Here is a 22,181-nt window from a genome sequence, read left to right as displayed (position 1 = left end):
AGTAGCGCGAAATACTTCTAGCAAAGGAATTTTTGAGAGAAAAAGCCAAAGCTACATCCATTTGCTTCTCTTTGCGTTTACATTTCATAGACGCCTTCTGTTTCTCATTGTACCTTTTCCTTCCTCTATCTTTGGCTCGTAGGTACGGTGCGTAACGAAATACATACATGCTTATACGTAGCACTCCTAGGCAGCTTGACGTCACAATTTAGTGGGTCAGCCACTATCAACACGCATTATCAGAGTTTTCTCATTTGCCTGTAGATGCAGCGAATTTCCTGAACCGCCTGCTTCTCTACGCAATATCTCCTTGAATAGACTATACGTAAAAATATTGTTTGAATCAGCTCTGTAATGGCAAACTCTTGTGCTTACGTACTAGTATGAAGAGTAAGGTACAATGCAGAACAGATAATTGTCACAGCAAGATAATTTGATGACTGAGCATCTCTTTTGATTGGAGCATCGGCTCCGGGCAAACGGCTGCCCGACACACCAATCGCCGTGTATCATGTACGCAGGGACCTGATATGGTAGGTACTAGGGTGTCAGTACCGGTATTGCGTCTAGACGACATTTTACAATATGAATTATCTTTCAAAAAAAGGCGAAGAGACCGCATACGAAGAGGCAGCTATATGATCGAAAATACATCAGTCTCGCCATGGTTGAACGATATGCGGTTAAGAAGCTAATGTCTGTAAAGGTTCATAATACAGCGGCCTCATGATAAAGAACATTGAAAACTGCTATCGTGCAATCAAAGATTGAATTATATTCGTAATCATTCCAGAGTACATTTCATATTTAGGTACTTGAATGGACGTTTGCACATTTGGATACATGTTTGTAAAATTGTGAAATAATTCGTTGCTGATAGTGCCTAGCCTAAACGTGTCATCCGAACAGTGACACTTCTGACAATAGGTATATGTATTATTTCTTAACTTAAGTCTCTGTCGTAGCCCAGCAATTCACATTGCCTTTGAGAAGGCACTTTATTTAAGGTATCGCTTGGCAATAAGTACATGCGCGAACAAGGTTCTATACTAGTAATACAGACATGCCACTAACAAGCACCTCATATTTAAAGGCGAATCGCTATAATCTCCATTGATTAACCATCTCGCAATTTCAGAGATACTGTCGGTGGCAAAACCATAATGTAATCTTGCATCTCTAGAACAGATTTAAGCACCTATCTTAATAATCTCTACATGTCTCGCTGAGATTCATTGAAAGGGATCTTCTTCCCTTCGCGCCGTCAGACAACCCTCTAGCTCTGCAGATAACTACATGGGCTAGGACAGCGCTCATCTAATTTTAAGGGAAGACGATATTATCAGCTACTAAAAAAGGGAGACGTTATTCAAAACCCCAATCTCATTATCCAACACCCCAGCTGTAGCGTAATAAGGCAGCTATTCCATATGTGAAGATACATGTGCATAACTGCTAAATATTATATATTTAGAAATAGAGCAACAGCAGCAATAGCAGCAGTAGCAGTAATAATAGTAAGTAGTTAGCAGTAGTGGCAGCAGCAATAGCAATAATACTGGCAGCAGCCCACGCCCAAGCTGGAGGGTTGGATAACAGAATTGGGGTGCTGGATAACGTCTCCCTAAAAAAAGGCTCTGTATGTCTATCTCATATTGCTTTTGTTGCGTCAAAATTACCGTTAGCAATATCCCGCAATCGTAAAGAAACCCACATCAGTCTTGCGCCTACTTGTTTCTAAAACTGCCTTGAGTATATACATGGATTGTTTGCATGATGAGATCATTATTGAGCACTGTTGTTTACTAAAACCCGGGAAGACCGATTGGGACTTTTTGCGAGTCCGACGGCTGCAGCTCAGCTTCATTAGAGCGTGGCCGGTGCGGCATTGTGTAACAGTAATCTCAGGGACAGTAGGTTGATACCGAGTATCATAACAGAAGATCATATGGCAAATAAGAGTCATGACGTGTGTCCGAAAGCTGATCAAGTCTAAGCAAAGCTGCACATAGTCTCGGGCCCCTGTTTGTTTTGGTTTTTGGCCACCTAGCATCTATAATTGAGTACATGTACATGAGTAGATGAACCATATGGCGTATGGCGGTCTTGCTATACACACATATCAATTTCACAAGGCCATGTCTTGTATAACGAAACCGCAATGTATCATAGGCTACAAAGCTTCCACGACAGCATTCTCCACACTCCATATGCAGATTCAATAGGTACCTATCCCCAACTGGAGAAAACCTGCATGTAATTTTAACCCAAGGCTCGATGCCGCGTCTCAGGTGATGAAGCATAGACCGCAGGCTAGGCTGGATTTTACTCAAGCGTGTCAAGCATCGTGTTATCTCATTACTTGTAGTTCTATATTCCATGTGGCTACATGTCAAGCCAGCAAGCAGCTCCGAACTTTTTAGGAAATCTTTAGCCCTGCACGGGAAGCTGCCGTAGTACAAACGACACAGCCTCTGCCGCCTCTTCCGCAAAATGGGCCTCTGCGCTTCATCCTTAGCCGCAATTCTCTTTAAGCGCGGCTGGCACTTGGTATTGAGTCTCAACATTCATGTTTCTAGTCCTTCTCCTAAATGGTCAATATACGTGATGTGTGGGATTGGCAAACGCAAAACGGGAGCAGGCAGCATGACAATTGAAATGAGCTGGGAGCTGAAGCATTGTCGGACTCACCGCTCCCAGTTGAACGGCTTCTCGCATAATAAAAACATGTAAATGGACATGTGGTGCGGTTAAACAAAGATAGACAGCTCAATACTCTCCTGTCATTGGCACTAATACGAATGTTCCAGTGAAACAGCCCCATTCTCTTCCTTGTGTACTCTTGAAGGAGATGTCAAACAGCAGTTTGGTAAGGATTTTTCTCGTCTTTTGAGAGGGCAAGAAGCGCAAACGTGTGAAAACAGAGTAAGGAGTTAAAGATGGTTCCGGAAGTGCTTTGCCTGTCTGAAAAAGAAATCTATAAGTAGAGAGTGAAGAGACACCAAGTCCCGGAAGATTAGACAAAGACACAACACTTATAACAACCAAAAACACAACCAGCCACCCATTCTCTATCAACCTTCATTCTATTTTATCTCGTCTTTTCTACATTCACCATCTGCATGTGTGTCATTGAGGAATACCGGGTGACTTTCCTCATCGTGGACGTTGTCACGCTTACCATCTTATTTTCTCTTTACCTTATCAGTCTCGTTGCCTCGATATACCCATTCGTACCTAGGCCTGATAAATATCCCGGTGGACCAGAGATATGAAGTTCTGGGGGATTTGGAGCCTCTTGGCAGCTGTCGGCATCGTCGTCGCGGCCCCTCCTACCAATGATTTCCTCGGTATTCACACCCTTGGTCTTGATAATCGTACCGCTGGTGCTGCCATCCATCCCCCTCCGGAGAACCACGGTGGGTGTGGTTTTCAGCCACAGCCCGAGCCGCGATTTTACAACTCTGTCACAAAAGGTACGTGTGGCCGCTTTTCTCGGATTTCGCAACATTGTCGTAAACTGTAATGATAAAATACTAAACGGCAACTTGTGTAGGTTTCTATGTCAACGGCACCACTCTCCCCGAGATCGACTTTGATGTGGGTGACTCGTATGCTGGAAATCTTCCTATCAGCAACAAGCGCAACGAAAGCGATGAGCTCTTCTTTTGGTTCTTTCCGACGGTCAATCAGGAGTATCAGGACGACAAGGAAATTGTCATCTGGCTCAGTGGCGGGGTAAGTTCATCTGCATGCACAACCTCCTATCTATTCGCTCGTTTAGCATGCTTACCAAGAATTGAGCTGGTGATAGCCCGGATGCTCGTCAATGATGGCTCTTTTTCTAGAGAACGGTCCCATCTCATGGCAACCTGGGACATTGGAGCCCATCTCCAATCCTTTCAGCTGGCACCTCCTCACCAATGTCGTCTGGATCGATCAGCCTGTTGGCACGGGGTTTTCCAAAGGTAATCCCAGCATCACAGATGAAGACGGACTAGCCGAACAATTCAAGGGTTTCTGGCGCAATTTTGTTGACACCTTTGGTTTGCATGGCTGGAAAGTCTACATCGCGGGTGAATCCTGGGCCGGCATGTACGGTCCATACATCTCCAGCCATTTCATCGACGCCAAGGACACGGATTACTTCGACGTACAGGGGTTGATCATCTATGATGGAAATTTGTTTGGCCAGACTGTGCATAGCACCATCCCCATCCTGCCGTTCGTCACCCGTTACCAGGATATACTTCCATTCAATGACACCATGTTATCAAGCTTCCGCCATGTTCATGAAGATTGCGGTTTCACCGACTATTTTGAAAAATATCTCGTGTTTCCTCCTGTGGGCATACAACCTGACCTCACTCCGGTCCAAAATAATGATACCTGCTACAAATTCTGGGATAATCTCGTGGATGCAGCCAGCGCAGAAAGCCCTTGTTTCAGCCCATATAACATCATCGATCGCTGTCCCTATCCTTATGATGCAATTGTCAACCCTGCCAATCCCACCAACGGCAGTAACTCCTATTTCAACCGCGCTGAAGTCAAAAGGGCAATTCATGCCCCTGATGGGTTTGATTGGACGCCGTGTTTCCTTGGGGTCTTCCCTAGTGGAATAGACAATTCCTCGTTTTCGGGGTTTAAGCAGCTCCCACACGTCATTGACACAACTAGGAACGTCATCCTTGCCCAAGGTGGTGTCGACGCGATGTTTCCCATAAACGGAGCGGTGCTGGGAATTCAAAACATGACATGGGGTGGCGAGTTGGGTTTCCAATACCAACCGCAAGATCCATTCTACGTCCCGAATTATGGGCTCAACAGCACTGGTACTGGCTTTACTGGGTACGGCTCCAATTCCCCAGCCTCATTTGGCGTTCTGGGTACGACTCACCACGAACGTGGTCTTACGCTCGTAGCGACAAAACTGGCTGGCCATCAAGGGCCCGGCTATGCACCCGCGGCGTCATTCCGTCACCTGGAGAAGTTGTTAGGAAGAGTAAAGAGCCTGAGCGGCACTGAGCCGTTTACTCTCCCAAAACTACGAAACATCTCTCAGCCAGCCGCGACTACCCTAGGCAAGGGTACCATGCCGATTCCCTAGCTGTGAGGGGATACGCCTCAAGATGGTATATGTGCATGTATCCAAGGTGAGATGGAGCATATGTACCTCCTTTGGGGCAAGAAATGAGGTTCAGATACCCAGTGTTGACACTGGGTTGTCTACTAGAGTGCAGATGGAATGAGTCTAGATCCGGTTTCAAACAAATTGTTCGCAACACCACAAGATTATTTTCTTTCGTTCGTGAATGCCCCAGGGCTTTTTCTCTTTGAGATAGATCGGTTTGCCTTTCAAGGCTTTCTCCCTTTAAGATAGATTAGTTTGCCATTTAGTATAGCTTTGCAATGCAAGTCCCCACATTCGTTTTACCTCCATCTCCGTCTTGTCCTTTGTACAAAAAACCCTATTCACATTCAATAGACGACTCAAGACTACATTTTCCTAGTTATCTTCTCCTACAGCATCTTAGCCAGGGGAACGCTTTTCCCCATTCTGTACAAACTTCCTATGACCTTGGACAGCCTTGACCAGGCTGATTTAGGAGCTCTATATATTTCTATTTCTCATCTGATTGCCATATTTACTCAGAAGAATCGATAGATGCGCAGCTAGTAATTATAATCACAAGCAGCCCAGTATGTGACAAAGACATACCGCTACAAACTTCACTGCTATCCGTCTCATTCAGCGGACGTCGGTAATATATTTCCTTTAGTGAGTCTTTGTAGATGTTATACATGGAAATGATTTAAAAAATATGTGGACAAGTAGATGTAATGCACAATTTTCAGTCACATGTCACGGGAACATGGTGAGGAAAACGAGAATTCAAAACGGTTCATGTTCCATCTTAACTTAAGCTTATTTTCAATCTTTATTCTCACTACATGTACTTATCTAGTGAGACTGGTCAGACCAGATGATCCGCCATTGTACCGCCCCTGATCCGCTCTGATTAGAAGTACAGGGAATTCCTCTCATAGCATATACGCCTCTCAAGGCCACTGTAATCTACCTATAGCGTTAATATTGATCAAAAGGAAGATCTTTGACACGGCACTATTATTCACATGCTGTATTCTGGCGGTCATTGCTCACATACGTCAAACGAGCCTCATACCATTTGGCCAAGCAGGAATTTATACGCTTTCATCACTCAGGACATAACGCAGCACAACACAACACCGAGGCACAAACACACACACAGGTTTATAAAAGCGCTGCTTCATTCATCAAACCAAAAGCCAATCAGACTATAGCCAAACTACGTACACCTTCGCTCCTCCCCAGCACACGGAGCCAGCTTCGCTTAGCCGCCCAATCTGAAAGACAAAGAGAAAGTGACAGAGTGACAGAGAGTGACAGAGAGAGAGAGTCTAGAGAGAGACAGAAACAAACACTGCCAGCCTCGTCAAACTACCTCCTTTCCCACCCTTCAGCTCTCAAAAGAAGCAACCCAACCGGAGACAAATAAAAGAATACATTTAGAAGAGAAGAACCGAAAAAGCAAGATCAAGACGGGCTCGATGGATCACCCATACTGCCACTGCCGCCACTACCGCCACTACCGGTGCTCCCTCTGCTGTCATGAACGCCAAACCGCTTGGTGTACATGGGCCGTCGCGCCATGTTCATGCCCATGCCAACGGGAGACCGGGGCTCCTCATCGCTCGGCTGGGTGAAACCGCTGACGTCGCTGAGCATGCTAGAACTGCGACCGCGCGACTTGATGCCGCGATTCTCGAACGTGGTCATGGGCGGTGACTGCCATGCGGCGATACCGGGCAGAGTAAAAGGGAGAGAAGAAGTTGAGTGATTCTCACCATTTGGCAGTGGCACGTACATGTTGGGCGGATAACCAATCGGGTTGGGATGCCAGGGAGTTTGAGGCTGACCCTGATGCGGGGGGAGCTGCTGCTGTGGCGGCCGCGGTGACTGAAAGGCAGGATGCGCAGTCACGGCGGTAGGATCGAGAGGGGCCATCTCCACGGGCATGCTGCTAGCCTGGCTCAAGAAGTTTTGAATTCCTTGTATCTGATTCTGGAGGCTGCGAATGTGCTCGACCTTTGCATTGTTCGTTGCATAAATCTGCCCGAGCTGATCATGATAGGCCTTTTCCGTGTTAATGACCTGCTCCTGCCAGTTGGCGCGCTCTCGCTTTCGCCGCTCCACTTCGTTGAGGCCTCGATTGTTTGCATCAGCAATGTTGGCAAGCTCGTTTTCGACTTTGGCGATGCGAGTGGCGATCTTGTTACGCTTGGTGATGAGGTTGCTGTTCTCGTTTTCCTTGGTATGAACTTCACCCTCCAACTTCGCCTTGTATTCGCGTAAACTCTTCTGAGCTGCATCATATAGCTTCTTCTCATTAGTGTAGGTCCGTTCCATTCCTTGCTTCTTCTCGGCCAGTTCCGGGGAGCTGTCAAACTTCTTGAGCTGCTCGATTATGGTTCCCGTTTCACGCTCGGCCTGTGCCTTCTGTATCTCTTGTTGGCGAACTTTTTGTCTATATTTGTCGTCGTTGTGGCCGGCTGAGGCTATCTGATTGTCAAGGAGCTCGTTCTCCTTTTTGAGGGCGTTAATTCTGGACTTCCATTCCTTGCGCCAAGTCTTGAGGCGATTTTTCTCGTCGTTGAGCTTTGCTTCAGCCGCCGCAATGGAAATACGCAGGGTGGTGGCGGGAGAATCGGGCTGGAGGGATTGCTGGTTGCCGGACACAGCAACAGGTGCACCGTCGTTTTCGCGTGCTGGCTCTTTGACAGTGCGGATGTTGGTTGAGAAGATGACCTTGTCAGTCCTAGTGTCCACAAACTCACACACGTACTTTGACGACGGCCGGAGGCCATAAATGTCTCCCGTCCAGCGAGTTTCACCTGCTCGGCCGCTGTCATCTTCATCAACAACTGGGAAAATGCGAGTTGGCTGCCAAAATGCATTATTGACCTTGACGTAGAAAGGTTTGGATGTGTCGACGCCAGTGGGTCGCGCGATGGGCTGTCCATTGGGGGTGGTCAGAGGCAGCGGCACGTCATCGACGTCGGGAAAATTGCTGGTGTTAAAACATGCTTCGTCGCAACCAATATAGGATATCCATATCTGTTTAGGCTGAGTGTTGAAAGGCGCATTCCCGAGGTTGTGTATATCTGTCGTGTTGACGCCAAGTGATTTGGAGGACACGTGAGACGACTCGTACTCTTTCATTACAACAATCTTGGTGCTAGCCAGCGCTGCCCATAGCGGCTGCTGTAGTCTGACTTGCGTACCCTGCTTTCTTCTTTTCTTGTTGGTAGGGGGTGGAGGTGGGAGCTGAGCACACCCAGCCTCTGTGTCTGGAGTGTTGAAGCCAGTGTCGTGCGGAACTTCGCCATTGATCGAGATGGTGGCGACGGATTTCCCAGCCTCGGGGTCATGCTGGCCAGCTGCCGCGCTGGCCTTTTCCCTCCTCAGGTACCACTCTCGGATGTATCTGACCAGCCCCTGAGTCAAGATATGAATGGCCAATCCGCTTCGTACCCACGCAAATGCACTTCTCTTATCGTGCATGAGTGATGTGGATTCGAGTGTGCCTCTCAAGGCAGAAGGGACCGGCCAGTCTTCGGGGATGTGTCTGGCAAAGCGGGACCAATGGCTTCGTGTACTACGGATGAATTGGTTACCCGCAATCCAGACGGCACAAGTCGTAATCCCTCTCGAGCTGCCATTCCGGTAAGTAGCACCGCCGCCGAGAGTGATGGCAATGATGGGCTTGGCTAGATCCAGAATAGCATCCTGGATTGGCTGCCAAAGAAAAAGCCAGATGAGGAGGAAAAAGAAATCCATGCAAAACATGGTGACAAAGGAAGGCATGGTCGAGTGGCCATCAAAGATTTCGGCAAAGTTGAGATTGATGCCCGAGCTTGTGGTGACGGTGGGAACAAAGGTCAAGCAGGTAAAGATGCCGTAGATGATGGAGAGGGAAAGAGTCGGGAGCTGCATGAGGATGATGAGGATGGCGAGCGTATCCTGCATCGGCAGGGACTTGAGGACGGTGGCCACGATGTCGAGGGGGCTCGAGTCGCGGTGCACATCGATGTTCTTCATGGCGTTGACGTCGATCTGGCGATGGCCGCCATCGACGGCGCCACCAGATGCCATGTGGGAGGTGCACGACTCGGAGGTGGACGTCTCAGAATCGTTGCCGACAGAGGACCTGCGGGTATCGGCGGTGCGGTGATCGTGGGCGAAGTCGATGCCAGCCTTGGAGCTGCCGTTGGGCACGCCCTGGGTCACAAGCTGCGGCCCTGCGTGGCCGGCGCCATTGTCGGCGGGCCTCGCAGGGCCTTCGGAGTGATTGGGGCCCTTCCTGCCAGTGGTTCGTTTCGCCGGGCCTACGAGCCCATTCTCGTGCTTCGTGTCGCGATGACCGGCGCCACCTGTATGTCGCTTGCCCGATGCTGATGCGCGAGGCATGCGCGGCGTGTGCTCTCCCCCACTGACTGCCGAGCAACCCTGGGAACCTCTTCCAAGGCCAGGGCCAGCAGCAGCGGGATGGGAGGAATATTCGGTCTTCGCGTGCGGTCTGCGGGCCTCGACGCCGGTGTGTAGTGCGTGCGTGTCTATGAGGATGTGTGTGGTGGGGGAACTAAGAGTTGGTCTGCAAGACAGATGGAACAAAAATAAGGGATCAAAAGACTGCTAATTCCAAGATGGGGTCGTCATGCGAGCGCGGTGCGGTCTGGCCGCGGCACAAAGGCGAGCGCCTGTTGACCGTTTGGTGCGAAGCGAGGTGCTGGCCGTTCCAGCAGTCGCGGCCGGTGGTGGTGAGAAACTGCGTGGTTGAAGGAGTGAGATTTGGACCAAGTAGAAGAAGATGTTGGCGGTGGTGGAGGAAGCGAAAAAAGAGAAAAGCCGCCTACCCACGAGCCGGGGATTATTGCTAGGCCGTAGCGGACGTGTAACTTGGAAACTTGTAGGGCCTCTGGGCGGCTTCCAGGGCACAGGAGGCGCTAGGGCGGGCCCTGGATCTACCGTCTACAGACGCTAACTGGGAGACTTGTGGAGAGCGTCGCAAAGTACAGAGGACAAGGCCAAGATTCGGCGGAGGGGATAGGGGAGGGCAGGATGGGAGGAATGGTGTCAGAATGCACGATGCGTTGCTAGTAATTTTTCCTTTTTTTTTTTTTTTTTTTTTTTTTTTTTTTTTCTTTTGACTGCTTTCTTCCCAGCTGAAGCAGTCAAGTCCAAGAACGCTCCAAGGCATCCGAAAGAATACCAAGGTACATGGAGTACTGCCGTACGCAGAAGACACTTTTATGTATTTGCCAGCTAGTACTGAAGTATAGAGTACTTATACGGAGTATTATCATTGGGCTGCCAGGGTCGGTCATTTGGTTTAACTCTATAGGTAGGTACCTTACCTATCCAGCGACTACATTTATGTAGTTGTTAACAGAGATGCAAATGCTGTTGCCAAGCTCCAACATCTCCTCCCGAGTCTCGTGTGTTGTGCAGCGCAATCATTTATACCTGTAGCATTAGCAGCGCTAGGCAGAATACCTATATGCAAATCCACTCCAGAACGCATGTCATAACACTAGAACAAGTGCTAGTTGACGAGGTTCACAACGTTAGTAGGACTCAACCACGGCAGAAAGGCCATACTGCAAGCGCGGCAGCTAAAGTAGACAGGGGGAGAGACTCATTCATGCTCTAGTACAAGGTTTGTAGTAGCATCCGTAGCAAATGCCGAGCGAAATCCACCAAACAAGAACGTGCGAGAATGGATCTACGGGTGCTCTGCTCTGTTGCTGAGTGCTACAGGCACTATCAAAGCATTTGATATCAGCGTACCCTCTACCGCATAGACGCCTGAAGCCGCCTTCACAAACAGCACCGGCACAGCCTGTCGCTCCCGGAGCCGCCGGATCTGCGGGCCAGCAAGCACTGAAATCCTTGGGCCAGTTTTAGTGCAGCAGCTGAACCTGATGTCTGGCCACGGCCACACGCGTCGGGACTTGGATTGAGGCTGTCGGCTGTTGGCCGCCGGAAAAACTGTCGATAGGCTGGGCCGCGGGCTAGGGCAGGTTAAGCTTTTTGCCCACGGAAAGGAGGGCCAGCGGCAAGGGATCTGACGTCGATTGTTACCCCAGTTCAGCGCTGTTGGCTGTGGCTATAATTGCTGCCACGCACTAACATGAATAAGGGAATATCATCTGCCGCTTCACAAGTAAGAAGGGAAGAGTGCATCCAGCATAAGAAGAGGGGATCTTGATGCTCCAATGCAGTTTGCAGGTAAATACGCAGCATGTAATTCAAGAGCTGCCAATCAACGTCAGAATAAAAGAGAGGCACGCGCTCCGTGTTTCAAAAAACGTGCTGCTTGCGTCCTGTCATGTACTCGGTACTTGTGCATCGCCTTGCTTGCACGTGCAAGTCTCTTCTTTTTTCCAGGGCCCCCCGCTTTCAGATTCTCCAAAGAAGAGTCGGCCATTTGCGTCCCACACACCCACAAGCTTCTCTTTTTTTTCTCTTGTCTCGCACTAAAGCGCTAAAAGAGGAAGAGAAAAAAAAAAAAAAAATCCTGATGGAGCCTCCAATTTCCCGACTCGAGATGGTACGATGCTAGCTCTCGTCTTTTTTTCCTGTCCATATACAGCAATCACAACGACTCGAAGTGGAGGCACAAATACCTAGATGCTGGTTAAACTTGCTGCCGCTGCCGCTGGTTGGCCCGCCTCTGAGCTCTTCTGCCATGAGCCCCCCACCGCTTATCCCTGACTGCCGCTGCGGCTTTGATGTTTGACTGCCAACTACGGCATGGGCGTCGAATCCCACTAAAGGAGGCTGCGGGAGGCGTCGAATCAGAGGGCGGGCAGGGCGCGTGAGAATCAGCGTGAGAAGAGCTGTCACATAGCTTACTGGCAGCGCTCTACTAATACTCCGTACAACTGCTGGCCGTAATATTGATGACTCTATCCGTATGCACTTGTCCGCTTCTGACCGCTCCTTGCTTGGGGTATCGCAATGGCCTGTTTCCCTTGTGGCGCGGCCGCCAAACAGTGGCCTCACTGTCAAAGTTACAGCAAACATGTAGATTGTACTGCCTACGACTAATCGACGAGGCAGAAATTCCCGATCCAGCCTCTCAGCCGCCAAAAACGCTAAACGGGGCTTGTGAAGCTAGCATATGAGCCTGCGAGATAGAGAGCGGCGTGTAACAAACATTAACATACAGATAGTGCCTAAAACGGCATTCCGTATGTACACATACAAGTTCTGCCATATGGAAAGAGGAGCACAGCCATCCAAGAACCCCAGCGGATGATTTTTCGAGTCATTGTCAGCGAAGGATGCATATACTGCGTGCTAACAATGCTGGGAGCAGTCTCCGGCCGTCCTAGACGTGCCCCTCTTCGGGCCACGATACCCCGCGATAGACAAACGCTTTGAGCATGGAAACTGATCGTCGCCCGACTAGGGATTTTCAGGACGGCCAGCGTGACCTCCAGACTCTTCCCGGACGACGGATGGTGCCATTTGCTCTGGGCTAGCAGACAAGGCGGCATTAAGAGCATGCGGCGCCGATGAGGCATATGGGGCTAATCTGGAGGCTTCAACTCGTGATACTATTCGCCATAATTGTGAGTGCTTGCGTCCTTTCCGATCGATCTATTTATCTACAAGTAGAAAACAGTGACTATTTAGAGCAAGACATTTGCTACGACTTAGGTAGGCTCGGCAGTTTGGCTCTGAGATGCTGATAGGCTTTGCCGAATGCTACCTTGTGTGGTAGTACAGCGTGAGATATATGCGTGTATTTGGCAAGGACCAAGTCCTGTCCCCCGCAGAGTAGCAATCGCTTGACTCGAACGTTTGAGGCTGCAGATGGAAAAGGGAGGGGCGAGCTACCTACACCTACGGTATGTTTATATCCGGATACAAGGTGCAGGGCCAACAGCATCTCATCTAGTTGCTATGCGTGAAACCATCGCCAAAGCCACCCTCCATACACAGAAAACACACTTTCCATCCTTCTTGGTACTACTACATCATGCATATGTTGTTACAAGCGCTCAAGCATCATTCACCTGGGTATCGTCGCCTCTCCATTTCTTCTTCTCCCTCCGCCTCTCCAGCTCCTCCGCCTTGTCAGCCCACACACTACGCTCCAGTTCCCACAGCGGCTGCATCAGCCTGCCGATAACCTGGTCGAAAATCGCAGTCTGCTCCTCATAGCCAACCCTCCGTCTCTGCTTGAGGTTCCCATGTCCCCAGAATGGTTTCACGCTTATGCCCGTGCTCGTGCTCGCACTCTTGGTCTTATTCTTCTCGCCATCCTTCTTCTGCTTCTCTTCTTCGTATTTTAGCATCAGGTAATCGACTCGTGCTCCACCAACGTAGTTTCCCGAGCCGACGGTGAAGAAGCGCGTCTCGCCAATAGTGTAGCCGCTGACGCGGTTGACGCCCATTGTTGTGAAGGATTCGATGGGGAGGCGGCGCGGGCCGTTGGCCGTTTTCTATAGAAGTGTTTGTGTGAGTTGAGTTTTGTTGCACGTATTGTTCATGGGAAGCTTTGGAGGGGTGTAGTGTATCGCAAATTCTACGTACATTGATGATTCCTCTCGGGGGAGGTGAACCCGGGAGAATGACTTGCGTTTCTCGTATGTCGATATTCTTTGCCGTCCTCAGCTCCGGTATCCTTTCCTTGAGCGTCTCTTCGAACCGGGTCTTCGCAAGTTGTAGCAGCACCTCAGGTCTGATAATCCCAGTCTAGTAACCAAGACCAAAAAAAAATCATTAGCTCAACTCAAGGGATAAATATTCTTCTCTTATGAAAAAGAACAAACTCACCCTCTTCTCGTCCAAGTCCTTATACAACTCCCCTTCCCCCTTCAAGCTCCTCTCTCTCCTCCTCACCACCTCGCCCTCCCACCCATCTAGCCTCGCCACCACGCCGCCCGGCCCGCCCAGAGCGACAACCTCCTTCAGCACATCGCCTATCCGGCACACCTCGGCGACAGAACACCCCGCAAAAACAATCACGCCGAGGTCGTGGTACAGGTGGATGGCGCTCTGCTGTAGGGCTCTTGGTGAGACTTCGTGAGAGGGCCCGCCGATGGGGACTTCGGCGAGGCGCCGTGGGCGAATGGTCTGGAAGCGGGCGAGCGTGGGGAAGATTTCGAGGGCTGGGGCGAGGCGCGGCATGATATTGGAGTTGAGTATGTGCGAATATGGATGATTAGGACTTGGTTATATACTAAAAAAGCTGTAAGAAGCAGCAATGGCTCGTCAAGGGGAACTTGTCGCAATAATCATCATTTCTTCTGTATCGAATTTCAAAGAGATGATGGAATTCAGCCGATGGAGTGGCACCATTCAATGGTGGCGTTTCGTCAGCCTTGCATTAGAGCGTGGATTTGATTGGAGCTTCCGTTCATGTTGGTCTCGTGCTAGCGGTAGCAGCTGTAATTCTTAGCTTAAAGCTCGAATTGGGCGGGGCGCTCGATGATGATGATTACGGCTGAGCTTCACTTAGTCACTTACGCTTTAAGCATCTGCAAATTACTGGACAGCATCACAATCGTTTAAGAATATGAATCGCTGAGAGTCAATATGGCGAGTCTTAATACTGAGCTGAGGAGGCAGGTCATCGCCATCTATAAAGGTTCGCTGCACGACTCTCTCTTTCTTCATTATTGTCTTGCACTGAAGCTATCCGCCTTCATCACTACATCATACCTGAATTCAAAGAGACAAAAGCTCTCCACCTCATCTTCTGTCGCCACCACCTTTCCATCAGACAAAATACACAGTTCCGTTTGAGTCGCATATACTTCATTTCCAATTAACCATCATCACACAGAGCTCCTCTACCTCGGCCGCGAATACCCCCTCGGCTACTCCTTCTTCCGCCCCCGCCTCCACAAGGCCTTCATGTCGCGTGCCGCCGAGCGCGACGAGGACAAGATTCGCTCCGGCATCAAGCAAGCAGAGTTTGTTAAGAAGGGTGCGTCTTCAACTTCAATATCCATACATCTTTTTATTGCAAAATGCATCAAGTTTTGGAGACATTAACATCATACATACAGAGATCGAAGCTCTGTAAGATTAATTCCTACATGCACTCATCATGAAGTATTCATTTTATGAAAGCCATGTATCACAAATCATCATATCTACACAATCACTTCACTTCACATCACAAGCAAAATGTGAATATATGAGTATAAAGCCTCAATCTGTGTTATAAAACATTCCTCTTCACAGCATAAACTCGCCTTCTTCCACCAAAAAATATTACGCACCCTTTATCCCATTCCGCAATTTCCATCCGCTAATGCAATTCCCTCCCTTGCCGTTCGGGGTATATAACAGGTACTATCTGAAACGATATCGAACATTGAGAAAACGATATGACGGCGATGCCTGAGTGTCTGTAAAAGAAAGAGAAGAGAGAGAAAAAGGATGTGAGAGACGCAAGAGTAAAATATCATATTCTTTCTTCTCTCCAATAAACGGAACGGGAAATGTTAATTGGTAGAAAAGGAAAAAAGGTCTTGTCAAAGAAAAGGGGGCAAGACGTAATATGTATATAAGGTAGGTAACGAAACAGAAAAAAAAAAGCAACATAAAAAGAGAGAACATCTCTCGCTAAGCAAGCTCGCGGCCATAAATGCATATCAAGATGTACAAAAATGATTCATATCCCGGTAAACTCTTGTTCCCTTTCTTCTTACCACCAACGCAGTAGAGAAGGAGGGGGGTAAACAGAAGAGGCAAGAAAAGAAGAAGAAGAGCCCAAAATTATCCAAAGGTATTCCATCACAACACGTGTATAAACTTTTTTTCGAAACATTTCCCTTTCCATCGCTTAAATAATCTCTCTTCTCTCCATTCACCCCGTCACCTTCTTCTTCTTCGCATACCAGGCGCCAAACTCGAGACACTCGCTCAACGACGTCCTGTTGTCGTCCATCAGGTCGCTCATCATCTTCCCCAGCCACATGTCCCACTCGTCCTGGCTCTTGCCGCTGACCTCTCGCAGGATGGGCTCGAGAGCCTGAATCTCCTGCACCTGGGTCAGCAAGGCCGTCTGCCGCAGGGCAATCTGCCCCGCCGTCAACGTCTTCTTGTCCGCTCTCGGCGTTGGCGGCGGTTCTTTGCCCTTGGAGTCGGTCTTTGCGTCGGTAGTGATGACACCGCCAATGCCCTCCTTCTCCCAGCGGAACTCGCTCAGGGGGAGGGCTATCCGCCGTGAGCGGACGTCGCCCAGCGTCTCGTACTCTTGTATGAGGGTGGGACCAATGATTGTACACGGGAGGGGATGGATGTCGAGAGATTCAAGCGCTTTTGATAACCAAGAGTTGTATTCATTAATGTAGTCGTTTGACGGGGCGGTAAGGGGGGTCTGCGGGTTGATGACATAGGCGCCAAGGCTGGCAGCGGCTGCCTGCTGCTCGGCATCTTCAGCTGAGACTGTGGATGTGGGGACGTGAGGCCGCAAGCTTCGGATAAGGTGATCGGACTCCCACATCTCAAACGTGCCCCCTGGCTTGACCATACGGACGCACTCCTCGATAAAGTTCGGCATCATCTTATTTGTCACCGCGTAGCTCACGTCCTTGACCATGACAAGGTCGTACTCTTCCGAGGGGATTGGCCAAGGCATCTGGCGGAGGTCGTGCTGGATAAACTTCCACTGCATGTCGCCGCTGGGCTTCATGGCGTCGTCGGAGGCGCTGGAGCTGTTGTCGGGCCCCAGCGGCGCAATGTCGATGCCCGTAAAGGACAGCCCGCCGTGGCCGCGGCTCTTGAAGTACTGGTGGCACATGGTGCTCCAGAAGCCAGACCCGCAGCCAATCTCCAGCACGCGCTGCGGCGGCTTCTTGATCAGGCCCGGCGACAGGACGGGCGCGCCAATGACCTGGATCAACAGCATCGTCCGCAGCGCCTGTCTGTGCAGCTCTGTGAGGTCGGAGGGCAGCGGGTACGGCAGCGTCTCATCGTTGAGAAAGGTGCGGCCATTGCGCTGCACAAAGGGCCGGGCGGCGACGAGGCTGGCCGAGGGATCGGTCGAGAGGATGGTGCGCGACGAGGCCGAGGTCTGGCCGCTGGCGGACGAGATGGACTCGGCGCGGCTGGCCGGGAAGCCCGTCATTTGTCGCACAAACTTTGCCGGGTCGAGGTCCTGAGCATTTCTCGCGGCGCCGGCATCGAGCAGCGAGCCGCTGAGCCTGGCGCGATGCAGGCGAGAGAGGGTCCTGGCGGCGCGGCCAGGCGTGGGAGGCTGCGGCGGGAGCTGCGCGGACGAGGCGAGAGGCGCGAGAGGCGGCGGGTGGTGCTGATTGCTGTGGTGTTTGGAGAAGCTTCCGCTGCTGGTGCTGCTGTTGTTGCTGATGCTGCTGGTAAGATTAGGAGAAGAGGTCGCGGTGCTAGCGGTCGGCGTCGTGCTGCTACTACTAGTAGTAGCGCTGGCAGTGCTAGCACCAGCAGCAGCAGCTGAGCCGCTGGCGCTGGCGCTGCCCTGCTGGTGCTGCGGCCCCACGGCAGCAGAGGCGGCGGGGCCCTGCGAGTACGAGCCGGACAGCGACAGCTGGCGCGCCGTGTAGTGCGACGAGCGGCTGCTCATGGACGCCTGGTCGCTGCTGGAGCTGCGCGAGTGTCGCCGTGCTGCCAGGGACCCGTCGGGCGTGGAGTTGGGGCGCCGGGCCTGCTTCTCCCGTCGCGAGGCCCTGTCGAGGGGCATTGGCGCGCCGATGGTGCTGGCGTACAGGTAGATGGCGCTGTAGTCGGACATGGTCGTTGTAGGCTGGAGGGCAGCGGGCAGCGCAGCGGGTGGGACTGCGCGCCGCCGGGGGCTCCAGCGGCGGCTGTTTCGCTGGCAGTGCTGCTAGTATTGAGTCCTAGCGGTATGGCCCAGCTGAGCGACGGAGCGGTCGAATAATGCACGGATTGCCTGACTCTGCGTCAAACTGACCGGCTGGCTTGTCGATTCACTCAATCAAATCAGGCCAAACGTTTCTCTCTCCTCTCATGCCCCGGCAAGCCCCTTGTTTGCTGCACTCCCAAGGGGGGGTTTCGTCCGCTGTGGCGCCTGTCCAGGGGCACAATTCAGAAAAATCCGCTGCAGCAGCGCAGCCCGTCTTGGCAAAATGGCCGCAAGCGGTGCGTCTCCGGCCGGATCGCGGAGCACGGACTGGCACGTTTGGCTCAAGCTCTTTGACGACAAGGCCAGAGACAAGAGTCAGACTCAGGGCTCGGCGCGTGCTTCTTTGTTTTCTTTTTTTCTTCTCCTTTGTTTTCTCCAAGGCCGCGTTTCGAGTTTAGTGTTTGTTCCTGGGAGGAATTCGCTTGATGCAACAAGTGGTGGTTGGTCAACCGCTACTAGATCGGGTAACAAAGTCTCCAATCCAATACGCACTCAATGCGTCTACACCAGTCAGTATCAGTGCTATCAATCAGTTAATCAGCCGATGAATCAATCAACCAACGGTCTTGCCGGATTTCACAGCGTATGCAGCCCGCCTGCTAGCTGCTGTCAGAGCAACTCACCAGCGTCGGCGAATCCCCTCCAAGGCCGCCGATCCGTCCTTCTAGAACAAAATCTGAGACCGCGGAACCAGGGGTCCTCACTTCCGGCAGCCTGTTGAAAAAAACTCTGCCCTGCTCTGGCGCTCGCGTTTTGCGCCGGCAAGCGCCCGGATAGCCAAACCGGCAAGAAAAATTGAAGAAAAAAGAATTTTTTTTGACTCTTGTCGCCTTGCCTGATCCGTCGGATTGCAGATGTCGCCCTGGTCGTTGGTAACAAGCCGAACCGGACCGGAGAGAGTGACTTGTGTGCTTGTTTGTTTGCGCCCTTTTTGCGCCTGGAGATAACGATGCGCGGGTTTACCCTGAGCGCTTCGAGGTCCGTATTCCGAACTTAGACAGTGTGTGCTCGTATACAAATAGTACTGAGCACTTGTGTGAGTGCGTGAGTGTGTGCTGCTCGTGTTGGCAGCAGCAAGACTGTGTGTCTAGATTCGGCAGTTGGCTCGTCGTTGGTACGTGGAAGCACCCTCGCAACAATACCCTGCTGCTGTCCTCCCAATCTGCAGAAAAGGGTGTGGTGATTGGCTCCTTGTGCTTCTTCTTCTCCAATCCTTCTGCCTCTCCTTATCCAAACTCCCTGTCCTTTGTCCTTTAAGGATTCCCCGGATTCAGTGGCGTCGCTGCTTGCTACCAGTACTAGCAGCAGAGACGCGGGATGAAGCGAGGTGATGAACCAAGCCAATGGCAGGCTGAGGATGCTGAAACCAGCTGTCAACAGGCTGAGCACAGTTTCAACGTTAAAGACGCTATCCCGGGCCTATGCTGCAGGCTTTCGGTCACAGTCTCCAGAGTCGCGTAAATTATGTGCAGAAACGGCCCTTCAGGCCTTGTGCAAGCACCGCGGAGGATGTAATTCCTGGCTCTCCTTCACCTTCGGCAATGCTGGTTCGGTCGTCGCAATAGGCAATATTCTTTGCAAGACGATCCAATCCCAGAGAGACCCGCCTCCTTAGCTGTGTCACGGATTGGCTGTCAATCCTCCTGGGTACCGCGAAAAGGGAAAAAAAAAGATACATGTAAGAAGCGCGACTGGCTCGACAAGTCTGTGCGTGTGTGCGCGTGAGCGCGTTGTATAGATGCAGATACGTTGAGCCTGTGTCGATGCAACGATGCAACAGTCCAAAGTCGCCACCGGTGCCGACTTTCGTATGTCTCCTCGCCTTCCTTTTGATTCCTTTGAAACACACGCCTTCGGCCCGTCAACGCTTGTGTGTGATTGCGGCGTGCTTATGGGCTTGGGGATGTCCTTTGCTTTAAGCGTCCCGCGCACCTCTTTCGGGGCTGGCCTCACGCTGCCAAATGCACCTCTGGCATATACAGCAAGGCTGCAGCAGACGGGAGATCTGGCCTGGCCCCTTCTGACCGAACCAAGCAGCTCCGTGTGGAGTCGTGGGAGGGATTCGTATCTGTTGGTCTCCTTTTAAGCGAGCCTGCGCGAGAGTTTGATCGTCGTCTGGCCGTTATGCGCTTGACAAGCGTGGCAGGTGATGGAGATTAATGCCTGTATATCGGGCCAGGAATAGCAGCAAGCACGGGGTGGTTGACGGTGGCGAGCGACGACGAGGTGCAAGGCGCGGCTGCAGAGCCAGGACGGACGTCACACCGATCTTTAGGCGGCCTGCCGAGCTGCTATCATTGAAGAGGGGAGCGAGAGGAAGAGGAAGAGGTAGAAAAGGGAAGAAGAGAGTACATGTAGAAAAGTTCCCTGATGCCGACCAGGCCGTTTCCCGCATTGAAATGAATGGCCGTCTTATCTCGGCACTTCTTGGCCTTTTTGCTCAGCCCAAGCCCCGTCCTATTTTTTGCGCCGCCCACCCTCCATGCAGCGCTCCCGGAGCTATATCAAATGGCACAATTTCGCTGCATGACAGGGCTGTTTCGCCATCGTTGATAGGCTCGAGCACGCTCTCTAGCTACATTGCAGCTCTCCGGTCAATGCTGTGCCATTGGCTGTCTCCATGTATCACTCCATGCAACTCCATACTGCTTCTGAGACTGCTAGTTGCACTACCATTTCTAGGCACTGCGCTATTACTTGGGCCATTGCCATTACCAGACACATCTCTCCAGACTGGCCATCTCTCTGGCATCACTACTGCCTGGATTAGGCCCTCTTTCTACCCAGTAGTAAAACCAGACCGTCTTTTTCGTCCTCTTGCTAAAACCATTTTCGCTGCTTTCTGTCCAATCGGTGGAGGTGTGGAGCAGGTCCATGGGCTTTCCCCGCGTTCGTTGGAGCTCTCTGGAGTCCGGGCTGAAAGGGCTCGAGTTATTTCGCACCTCATGGATCATTGTTGATTTGCCAAATTGGACAAGGTCCGTGCTTGCTTTCGCGCGCCTTCGCCCTTTTGGCTGGGCTGCAGCTCTTACTTAGTCCACTGGCTTTGGAGCCGTGGCTGGCTGTTCTCTTTGGCTGCTGGGATCCGCGGCTGAATCCAAGTGGGGGAGTTTGCTGGATTTATGGAGCTTGCACACGAGCACGTCTTTCAACCACGCAGTCATTGTTTACTTGTAGTATTCGCGCGGTCATTCTCGCAGCTGGAACTGTATGTCCTGAATTTGCTGGTAGGTAGATGGCTAGAGGCGATATCGGGAACGTGACCGTGGCTTTATGAACAGGCACATTTGCTGTTGCCCAATTGACTATCAAAGGTAACACAATGTCGGATCCTTGGCCGCAGATCAGCTCTGCCAAGAAAACTCACCGAGTCGGTGGCCGCGTGACACTTTGCAAGCCGTCTCACCGTGGCCGATAAGCGTCCTGGCCTTGTCCAGCCAACCACAACAATGCCCGCTGGGTATCAGCTGCTTCCTTTACATACTTTGTTTATGTATCATAAACTAGTGTGCGAGTAGACTGTTTCCAGCTTTATTCGATCGATTTCCAGCTGTTCTAGGCTTCGGACTTGTTTCAAGAAAGGCAGGCCAGAGCGTTAGTGACAATCTGTTGCGGATATCTAACCGATGATCACATGTGCATGCCGAGAAAAGGACATTTACGGAGCGGGGCCCGGCCTATCTAGCCCTGAAATCGAGAATCATCCGAGTCGCTAGCCAGCATTAGATTGTTTAACTGGAGTCAAATGCAGATTTGAGACTGACAACGTTGAATCCAGAGTCTGTATCCCATCGCTTTACATAACAATTTCCACCCGCCATCATCACCGCTCAGTGACAGGTCCGTGCTTGAGACGCCTCCTTTTAAACCACCAAAAATCAGATTTCAGTGCTTGTATGGGTTCGACGATGCTAATCTCAACTCAGGCTCGGCTGCGCTCCCGGATGCGGAATAAGCCCCGTAGCCCAATCAGTTCGCGCTGCTAATGCCACCTAGGTAGGTATTTTTGATTAGAGGCGGCAAGACTATTTCATGCGAAAATAGGATGCACAGACTTTTTTAAGCGTTAAAAACAATGCAATCTGCGCTTACTTCCCGTTCTCGCTTGCGTCTGTCATGCGAAATAGACCGATTACACGGCTGATCAAGTTTGATGATTGTGAGCGGCAATGCAGCGCAATTTCAGATGATCCATGGATCTATAAAAAA

General features: G+C 51.1%; 5 protein-coding genes across 5 annotated transcripts; 2 read left to right on the top strand and 3 right to left on the bottom strand.

Annotated features, from left to right (window-relative positions):
* Window positions 1-3,271: 3,271 nt before the first annotated feature.
* TGAM01_v210291 (carboxypeptidase cpdS precursor) lies at window positions 3,272-5,110 on the top strand (the record flags this gene model as incomplete). Its single annotated transcript, XM_018800744.1, has 3 exons — window positions 3,272-3,476; window positions 3,557-3,738; window positions 3,815-5,110. 3 exons carry the CDS (start codon window positions 3,272-3,274, stop codon window positions 5,108-5,110), a joined length of 1,683 nt encoding a protein of 560 aa, XP_018666209.1.
* A 1,470-nt stretch (window positions 5,111-6,580) lies between these two features.
* Window positions 6,581-9,514, bottom strand: TGAM01_v210290 (hypothetical protein; the record flags this gene model as incomplete). The annotated part of the gene is made up of 1 exon (XM_018800745.1): window positions 6,581-9,514. One exon carries the CDS (start codon window positions 9,512-9,514, stop codon window positions 6,581-6,583), a length of 2,934 nt encoding a protein of 977 aa, XP_018666210.1.
* Window positions 9,515-13,116: 3,602 nt separating this feature from the next.
* Window positions 13,117-14,248, bottom strand: TGAM01_v210289 (hypothetical protein; the record flags this gene model as incomplete). The annotated part of the gene is made up of 3 exons (XM_024550759.1): window positions 13,117-13,560; window positions 13,652-13,771; window positions 13,895-14,248. 3 exons carry the CDS (start codon window positions 14,246-14,248, stop codon window positions 13,117-13,119), a joined length of 918 nt encoding a protein of 305 aa, XP_024404503.1.
* Window positions 14,249-14,656: 408 nt separating this feature from the next.
* Window positions 14,657-15,149, top strand: TGAM01_v210288 (hypothetical protein; the record flags this gene model as incomplete). The annotated part of the gene is made up of 3 exons (XM_018809667.1): window positions 14,657-14,708; window positions 14,907-15,050; window positions 15,133-15,149. 3 exons carry the CDS (start codon window positions 14,657-14,659, stop codon window positions 15,147-15,149), a joined length of 213 nt encoding a protein of 70 aa, XP_018657176.1.
* Window positions 15,150-15,938: 789 nt separating this feature from the next.
* Window positions 15,939-17,840, bottom strand: TGAM01_v210287 (hypothetical protein; the record flags this gene model as incomplete). The annotated part of the gene is made up of 1 exon (XM_018809666.1): window positions 15,939-17,840. One exon carries the CDS (start codon window positions 17,838-17,840, stop codon window positions 15,939-15,941), a length of 1,902 nt encoding a protein of 633 aa, XP_018657175.1.
* Window positions 17,841-22,181: the final 4,341 nt, after the last annotated feature.

Source organism: Trichoderma gamsii (assembly GCF_001481775.2).
Source record: "Trichoderma gamsii strain T6085 chromosome Unknown Scaffold_59.2, whole genome shotgun sequence".
NCBI classification, from domain to species: domain Eukaryota; kingdom Fungi; phylum Ascomycota; class Sordariomycetes; order Hypocreales; family Hypocreaceae; genus Trichoderma; species Trichoderma gamsii.
The sequence above is the reverse complement of the archived record's forward strand: the minus strand, read 5'-3'. Positions and strand labels throughout refer to the sequence as shown.